Source organism: Melanostigma gelatinosum, assembly GCF_949748355.1.
Source record: "Melanostigma gelatinosum genome assembly, chromosome: 21".
Lineage (NCBI taxonomy): Eukaryota > Metazoa > Chordata > Actinopteri > Perciformes > Zoarcidae > Melanostigma > Melanostigma gelatinosum.
Window position 1 is genome coordinate 21,036,873 of NC_136654.1, and position 9,213 is coordinate 21,046,085.

General features: G+C 45.2%; 1 protein-coding gene across 2 annotated transcripts; it reads left to right on the top strand.

Moving 5' to 3' along the window:
* Window positions 1-236: 236 nt before the first annotated feature.
* Window positions 237-8,720, top strand: LOC306795291 (zinc finger protein 281-like). 2 transcript variants are annotated; one of them, XM_079293759.1, is made up of 7 exons: window positions 237-358; window positions 2,046-2,583; window positions 2,734-2,847; window positions 2,987-3,110; window positions 4,163-4,246; window positions 4,331-4,449; window positions 4,653-8,720. In XM_079293759.1, exons 2-7 carry the CDS (start codon window positions 2,119-2,121, stop codon window positions 6,246-6,248), a joined length of 2,502 nt encoding a protein of 833 aa, XP_079149885.1. In that variant the 5' UTR covers window positions 237-358; window positions 2,046-2,118; the 3' UTR covers window positions 6,249-8,720. The 2 variants fall into 2 exon arrangements, with proteins under 2 accessions (XP_079149885.1, XP_079149884.1); XM_079293758.1 differs by having other exon boundaries at window positions 4,163-4,449.
* The last annotated feature ends 493 nt before the right edge of the window (window positions 8,721-9,213 follow it).

Consider the following 9,213-nt stretch of genomic DNA (forward strand, 5'->3'; position numbering starts at 1 on the left):
AATGCTTTTTCAGGAGAAATGTTAACGTATCTTTGCATGTGTTGTGAATTACGTGCAAAGACAAAGAGTTGCACGACGCCATGTCTTCTCTTAATCACAGTATCTGTTCCCGTTAACGTGTCGTTACTGCAGCGCACAGGACTACTTGCGGTGTCCCGTGAAGCTCTCTCAAAACCCTCAGCAGCCTTCGCCTGTCTCCTCTCACGACCCGTCCGCTACACCCACAATTCCCCGCGCCAGGACAAGATGGACGAAAGCAGCGAACGCCGGAGAACAATGTTTTGGCAATAAACCCCCAAAAGCTGCGAATAGGGAGAGAATACAGGCACGTTTAAAACCCAACTGCGGTCATGTGTAGGTGAGTGGGAAACTAAATGGACTTTTATTCGTGGCAAAATGCTTTGGCTTTTGTCGAGATCTAGCTACGCGACGGAATTGTCTGGCTCAGATGCACTGAGACCCAGCATCATTGTTTCTGTTGCATGGGCCGTAATGCGGTTTTTGAGACGGAGCAGCTAGCAGCTAACTAGCTAGCTCGTGGCAGCTTGATTGTTATAAACACAGTTGCTTCAAAGCGTACCGTTTTATTTAACCGGGTCACTGGATATGTAGTCCACGTGTACCGCAGTTACAGATTTATGTTTTGCTAGCTAAATGTACCGGTGAGCGTTATCCGGTTGTGATTTCAGCTGAAGTTAGCCAACAATAAATAGAGCGCCAGCGTTGCTCGCAGCCAGACAGATTTGATTTCACGAGCGTCATCAAAGCTTTGGAATTGGAGAATGAGCAATTTATGCCGTTGACCTGACCCTTAAGCTAACTAGCTGTTTCATTTCACTTTATCTATAGTTATACTGATGGATTCTCGCTGTTGGGTTTCAGGGTGCTTCCTCTTATAGATCTGTCTTTGAAATAGCAAATAAATGCGTCAAAAGCATGAAATCATGGATCCTGTTTTAGCGTAAGTTAGCTTTATAGCAACACTAAGGTAACAAGCTAAACGATATGTTGCTTTAGTCATGCCGGTTAAAAATACACATTTATTTACTACATATGCTGCTTATTTGAGACCACATACGTTTGAGTGCTTGTGTTACTTCATTTTAATGACTAATATTGGCTTTCATGGCGTCTTAGCCTATTGTTTTGATTCAGGACGTAAAGGTGCGTTGATTGTGTCTCATTGTGGCTAACCAACCAACTAGCCGGCTATGCTAACTAGCTTGCTAACTACTATGCATCACAAAAGCTCGTCCGTCACGTCGCCAAATGGTCTGCTGGTCTAGACTAAACGATAAATCCTCACTCCTGTCTTAGTAGTTCCAATACACGGACCACTCGGTCACCCGACTACGCCTTCCCAATTTGACTGAAACGTCTGGCTGTGTTTGACCTAAATATCGTTTGTTTTAGCCAAGTGTAATGGACCGATTCATTTGCCAATATTGCAACCAATGCCTCCAGCTTTTTCCTTTCATGTTGGCTTATTGGCTAAAGACGGCAAGCGGTGTCGTCCAGCATGCATCAACGTGCTAAACAATAGGGACGTCTTTCTAAAAGCTATCAAGCTGCTGCACATCTTTTTTTTAGTTTGGCTGAAGTCCAAGACGCATGTGGTGCTAAATGCCATTAGCAGAACAATACAAGATGGGATTGAATATTTCAGAAGGAGTGTTGAACTGGGCTATATGTTTCAATATGCTCTGCTGTATTTCATAAAGTTGTTCAAAGCAAAGTGTTTATTTTAATTGTAAGGTTTCTCATGGCTATTTATTTAAGTATTGATTAAAGTTTCCATTTACTGTAAGCAGTGCTTCCATTATGTAAGCCTAATAAATCCAATTAAGTAATTAATGGGTGCCAGAGAACATTGTACACAGCATGTAGCAGTGACTAAATTTACTTCACTGGTACGACTTATAAGAGAGGTCTTATAATACAAATGTGCAACAAAATGTGACAATTGCTTTGGATTGTGTACTTATTCATGTCTGAAATCATCAATACTTAACATGAGTCTTTATTTCAAATCTGCCCTCTTTCAGGACATTCTTCTCCTGCATTCTTCTTTAGATTTATTGCCCTCCTTCTTCCCCCACACAAAGCAAAACCACCACTATGAGTATTATCCAAGACAAATTAGGCAATGAGTTTTTGCGAAACGGTGGCATGGATCCCAATTTTGCACCAGGTATGCTTATGTTCAGCCACCTGCCGCCTGTCACCAGCTTTACGCGGCTGGCCTCCCAGTCGGTCATGGGCGAGCTTCCTCAGGAGATGATCCTGAAGAAAGAACGCGACTCGCCACCAGAGCACCAGGGCGCCGCTGCTGTGAATACGGGGGGCTTCCTCCACAGCATGGGCATCAAGCAGGAGCGGCTAAGTGAGCTGGATTACCGCATGCCGCTCTATGGTGGGGGCGGAGGAGTCGGGGTGAGCTGTGCTGGAGGGGGCGCGGGGAAGAGCGGTACTGACATGCCGGACATGTCTTTCGGCAACCATCACCACCACCACCACCAAAATCACCAGAACATGCTCCTGCATGACCTCAGCCTCAGCAACGTCCGGTCCCTCGGCGAACAGGTGAGACGGGATTGTGGTTCTCAATATTGTTTCAGGTGACATGTTTTTAATATGTAGTTTAACTGTTATTTGTAGATGCTTGGTTCCTCTTGTAGTAGTGTTTATATGTCCTTATTTGTCATCTATAGACATTAACATGTTTGTTATTAGATGCCTGGAAGAACAGGTAAAGAGCCAAAAGAGTCCTCGGGGAGAAGAGGGCGGAGGAGCAATGGGGATGGGCAGGGAGGCAAAGCACGAAGGAAACGCAACGATGCCACAAAGGTTATATCTGTTTTACTCATTTCCTTCACTGCTGATCTTCGCCTTTTAAATTGGTTTGACTTTTACACATCTGCGCTTACGTGATGTGTAAAAGTCAACAGTATCTTACTTGTACTCATGTATTTTTATCCCCTTGTAGTCCATGATGTTGGATGCAGATGGAGCCTGCATGTCCCCCAACTCAAAACCACATATCTGTGAGCACTGTAATGCGGCCTTCCGCAGCTCCTACCACTTGCGCAGACATGTGCTCATACACACAGGTGAGAGACTTTCGCTGCTTGTCAGTGCTTTACTTTTTCCTTCAGGCTGTCTGTCTGTATTTTCCTAGAATTAATACGTTTAAAGCTACTTCCGCTACTCTTTTCACCAAATGCAGCGTTGCTGACTTTGCTGATTAGATCTCATATGGTGATAAAAGTGATGTAAAATGCACACCGGATATGTTAGGGCAGAACAGATACAGCTACAGAAGGCAGTGTCTGTTCTCTCTGCTACATTGGAACACAAGAAGAGTTTGTCCGACTGCAATGTAGCTGAAAACTCTGTTTTAATCAAGTGTTGAAGCTCCCTGTTGTAACTTTGATTAGATATACAGCCCCAGATCCATTTGCATGGAATCTGGTATAATGCTATGATACCAAAGTTGTACAAAAAACCCCAATTTCCCATCACTGAACATGTCACTTTCAGAAGATTCAGACATTAAATTACACTCTTCTCCGCCCTCCACACTTACAAATTTCCCCGTCACCACGAGTGCCCGGGGCCTTACTTGAAACCAGACGATCGCTAAAGCCACAGATGACTCGGTGATTACTCATGTATTTCTGGGTGTCTTAGTCATTCTCTTTGCCGGGAATTCTTCACGTGGCTCTTTGAGTGTGTGCTCATGAATGATTTAAAGGAAAACTCGACTCTTTTTACAGCATTAGTTTATTTTAAACCATTTCCCTTCTTTGTTTTGCTGTTATTTCTTTCAGTGCAACATCATCTGACGAAAGGTGTCTGCAGACTAGAGTATTGATATAATCACAATGTAGACATTCAAAATATAGTGTTCTCATTTTATTTATTTTTTTATCTGTAAAGGGCTTCTGTTTCATTGTAAACACACATTGTATACGTCTACATTTTAGTGGCGTTGGACTGATTATCGCGCGAGTCTCAAGCATCTTATTTTGATGAGCATTCAGGCTCCAGGTGTTTGATACAATGCCACAGGTTCATGGCGGCCATACGGTAAACATAGTTACGCGACAGGCTGGGAGTTAATTAATGTGGTGAGCGGATTGTTGTACTCTTGATCGCACAGGTGAGAGGCCTTTCCGGTGCAGTCAGTGTAACATGAGCTTCATCCAGAAGTATCTGCTCCAGCGGCACGAGAAGATCCACAGCGGTGAGTTCGGAGGCCGTCGCTCGTCACCGGTATCGGTTTATACAAACGTCTGTTGTGACGCAGGCCTTCACCTGTCTTTTGCAGGAGAGAAGCCTTTCAGCTGTGACCAGTGCAACATGCGATTTATCCAGAAGTACCATATGGAGCGACACAAAAGGACGCACAGTGGCGAGAAGCCATATCGCTGCGATACCTGCCAACAAGTAGGTTATATGCAATGTTTGCTAAGTAGCCCAGCACCGTTTTGTCTTTGAATATGAGTTTTGCTAGTTTGCTTCGTATGGATCCTTTATTGAATACTGTGTGTGAGTAACATGCATTGCAATAAACTGCTTCTGTCCATCCAGTGAAAACTAAGCTCATAGTTCTCCCTTTTCCTTTCCCTCTTCCTTCTGTCCACTTTCAGTTTTTCTCAAGAACAGACCGGTTACTGAAGCACAAACGGACTTGTGGAGAAGCCATAAAGAAGGGCCTGGACCCGAGCATGCTGGAGCTCAGCGACGCGGAGCTAGGCCAGGGCAGCTATTCACTCACTCAGGGAAACTCTACCACCTCCGGACGCAAGAGGGCCAAGTCCAAAAACGGCGAGGGTAAGAGGAAGAAGAATGCCTCGGCATCAGCGGCGGCGTCGTCCTCTGGGGGGATGGGCCTGCAGGACTTCGACATGGAGCACCCCTCAGGCTCTGGCCCCGCCATGCAGGGACGCAGCCCTAAGTTGGTCTTTAAAAAAGCTGGCCGCAAGGCCCTCGACAAGGGCCTGCTCTCTCTGCAAGACGGTGCCGATGGACAAAAACAGCTGTGCCAGAAGCCCGACTCCATGGATCATGTGGAGGTTTCTGGCCTCGATAACATGGGTCTCCTCCAGGGAGGCGGGGGCAACAAGCAGGGGCCCACCACCAGCAGCAACTACGATGATGCAATGCAGTTTGTGAAAAAGCGGCGCTACCTCCACGCAGTTAACAACGACTATGGAGCTGGCTCACTGCACATGGCGTCTCAGGGCAGCAATGTCATCCAGGGCTCCCTGGGGCCCGAGCCCACGCTGGCCATGCTGGACTCCTCGCCTTTGGAGCTCAAGCACGACAAGTCGGGCATTCCAGACGAGGTGCTGCAAAGCCTGCTGGAGCATTATAGCCATAAGCCGGAGGGGGGGCACCACCACGACGTGACTTTCGACCTGTCGGACCACCCGCATCACGTAGACCTCCAGCCCGCCGCCCCCGTTACCCCTGAGCTGGAGGACGACTCTCCCAACGGTGGCGACAAGACGGCCGTGATGAGCGAGTACTCAAAGTTCCTCCTGCAGGCCCTGGAGCGAACCAGCCATAGTGGGCCCTTCCCCAGCCTCGGCCCGACGGGGCCTTTCCCACTCCTGTCCAGCAGCTCCAGTCCCACGGGGCCCCTGTTCTCAGACAAACACGTGTACAGCACGTCCCCGCTGGATTGCGGCTACCCACCCGCCGTCTCCTCCCCGCTGCCCATCGTCGCCCCTTCATCAAACTCCTCCTCCAAGTCCCACTACGGCATGCTCGTCGGCTCCCCCTCCCAGGCGGGCTACCACCTCAGCTTGGAACCCACTAGCCACCAGCAGCTGACTCCATCTCAGGAGCTGACCGAGCAGTTGGAGAAGCAGCACTCCCCCGGCACCTTCAACCTACCTCCCCAGGACCTGACCGCCTCGGCAGAGGGCCCCAAGGGGCAGCAGCCCAAGGCCGGAGGAAGCGGCGCACCCACCAACGGTTCCAGTTACCCAGACCTGTCCACTCTGAACCCCCCTAAAGAAACCACATACCAGATCGAGAACTTCGCCCAGGCCTTCGGCTCCCAGTTCAAGTCTGGCCGGGTGACCCCTCTGAGCTACGGCAGCGATCCTGGGTCAGAGGTCGACCACCGAATAAGGACTCCAGTGTCAGAATTCTCAGGGTATACCAGTTTGTTAGCTGATGTCGGTGAGCCAGTGAGTACAGGATCAAAAACCCAGACAAGCCAAAGTTTCAGATAAGGGTCAAACGAGGTGAATCCAGCAGGGGGCTGTTCTGTTACTGTCCACACAGTCCCATCCTGATTTTGTTCTTGTAGCAAAGTTTGTTTTTAAACACTGCCATTAAATGTTAATACAAAAATGACCAGGGAGGGTCTTTCATGGCCTCAAATGCAATTTTTTTTTTTTTTTATATTCTCATTTTTATTATGTATTTAGTCGCTTCATTTTTGTTTAAGAGTAGTGATTTTGATATGAACGTACCGTAGGTTTAAATGTAATTTAAAACATTTAGAGGGTAGCTGTAAACTTGCTTGGTTTTTTTTTTTTTTTTTTTCTGAACCCTTGTGTTTTATCAATCACCAAACCATTGTAAAGTAATAATGAACAATGTTGATCATTTCAATAATAACATTTGTGGCAGGGAAAAGGCCCAGAATTCAAATTGCAAAAAAAGTATATATTGTCTGTTACAAGAAACATGAACTCAGGAAAATAGGCAAAATTGTGTAATAAGACTTTGTATTATGAGATGCAATTAGCACAGTTTTTACAGGTGTACTTTGAGACTACAAAGCTTTGATTTTTGTTTTTGTGTATTATTATTTTTTTTATATAACTCGTCACAGCAACAAATTACAACACATGATCATGTTTGGTTTCTACTGCATGTACTTTTGTTGAGATTATGGTACTGTTGTGTCAATGTGATTTCTTTTGAGAGCCACATGTACACGAGGTAGTGTAAGTTCAGCACGCAGCGTGTCCTGAAGTGAAGAGGATGTGTCGTTGCTGAAGAAGCCTGTCTAAACCATGCACTCCTCTGGTTGTGCCCAGAAGTAAAGACGCGGCGTAGACAATATTCAACCCATTGCTGTTACGGCTGTCTCAGAAAGCAATGAACGTCCATCTCTGATCTTCTTATCGTGATGTTTGCTGAAGGGATTTCTTTTTCTTTTTTTTAAACAAGTCACCACTTTTCTACTCTACTCCTTCCTGTTCCTTTTCTTTTGTGTCAATGGAATCAAACAAGCACTTTTTGTAAACAAATCATCATTGGAAGCAACAACAACCCATTCAATTTGCATATGTGATACGTGATTATTATGCTGATGCTTATTATTATTTTAAGAGGAGAAAACTGTGAACTGGGCTTGGGAGGGAAGGTGGGAGGGAGGATTATTGTCTGGTGGGGTTTGATAGGGGTTGACTAGGCATGACCACGGGCATCTAAATGTATTTTGTTGCTTTTTAAGGGTAGACGAGAGGGGCGGGGGGATTTTCATTTCTTACGGTTTGTCGGGTGATGTTGTAAAAAAAATGATTTGCCATAATTTTGTTATACAATATTTTGAGAGTACCGCTTTGTATTTAAGTGTTTTGAGAGACGGGCTGACATGCTGGAACCCTTGTACCGTTGAACCCCCGGGTCCGGGTGTGTTGGATGCACACCCAAACCCTTTCTATTTATTCTCTACGAGCCACAACAGAACTCGGGAGCAGATATTTTTGGCAAGTAATCACCGGACCTGCACCCCTACTCTTCTCCCCCCCCCCCCCCCCCCCCTCTTTTTATTTTATGATTTTCTTTAACCTCACTGTTGTAGTAATTGCAAGAAACGGCTTCAATAATACAGTTAAGAAACGGGAAAGTTAAGTTATACCCCACCCCCTCGCCCCAAAATGCAGCCCTGCACTCACAAGAATACACAATGGCCTTCTTTGTCTTCTGTGGCTGAAGCCATTCTTTGAGTTGAGTTCCTCTGACCCCCCCCTTTCCCACTCCTACGTCTGTGAGCTCCACAGCCGAGAGACTTTGAAGCTGCTCAGATCACGGGGAACAAAGACTGACCGACCGGCCACCTCACTCGAAACACACACTATGCTTTTAAAGGAGAGGAAACGAGTGGCTGAGAGACGGAGAGAAGGAAAACAAAAAAGACAATAAGATTGACCTAAATATACCTCATATCACTAAAGCGTAAGAAAGCAGGGACACGCGTTTCATGTATGTATGTAGTGGAAATATTTGTAGTATAGGTTTCGACATATTGTATAATCATGTAACACTGCCTGTGTTTACAGTTAGAGAGAAAATAACTCGTCAAAATGCAAATGTATTTTATTTTTTTCTGTTAAAGCATCCACGCCAAGCAGTGTTGCATTCTAGATGCCTCATAGAACATTCATCTTTCTCAATTATATCCCTTATTTTTGTTACTTGCCATAATGTGTTTTAATATGATCTCTAGAAGGATATTGTTTACAAAAATGTACAAAAAACACTAAAAATGTGTGTTCTCAATTTTTCTTTGAGTTTTTCTCCAGTATGCATGATAAAGACATTTTTGTATGGCTTATTTTTTTTTCTGACTGTCACCTCAATACCAAATTTTGTAGCAGAGGCCTCCCCATCCCTTTGTCTTATTTGTTCTAGACCCGTTGTGATATGATTTCCCAGGCTGTACCTGTTATTGAGATGAACGGATTAGAGAAGCCAATAAAATCTTTTTGTTACAAAAAAAAGTATGCGGCGTGTGTGATTGTTGTCTCTCAACAGCACTGATTCCTCAAGAACCCCAAGACATGGCAAGAAAACAGTTGCCAAAGTTGTGAATATAAATGTGTAAGTGGCTGACACTGAAATTAGAAACAGCTTAAAAGCACAGATTCCTGTTGAACATAACTCTGTCTGGAAAAACATCTTCAAAATTATGTTGTAGGTTATTCTCCATATGCCTGAGTACGCGCCAGAGATGAAGTGGGCAACCCAGAAAGAAGGACCTCTATGTAGTTGTGCTGCATGTGCCTATACCGCCGGTGCCTCGGGTAAGATAAAGAACTACATTTCCCTCAATGTAGTGGAGTAGAAGTATAAAGTACAGCATGAAATGTCTCAAGTTAATAAGTACATCAAAATTGTACGTAAGTGGGCCACAGTACTTGAGTACATTGACAGTTAGATATCAACTTTAAGTACACTTAA

What these genes read in the sequence shown, in the direction of transcription:
- LOC306795291 (XM_079293758.1), top strand. Translation starts at nt 2,119, where the DNA reads ATGAGTATTATCCAAGACAAATTAGGCAATGAGTTTTTGCGAAACGGT. An exon ending in TCCGGTCCCTCGGCGAACAG is followed by an intron (nt 2,584 to 2,733) that starts GTGAGACGGGAT and finishes GTTTGTTATTAG; the next exon opens with ATGCCTGGAAGAACAGGTAA. An exon ending in AACGCAACGATGCCACAAAG is followed by an intron (nt 2,848 to 2,986) that starts GTTATATCTGTT and finishes ATCCCCTTGTAG; the next exon opens with TCCATGATGTTGGATGCAGA.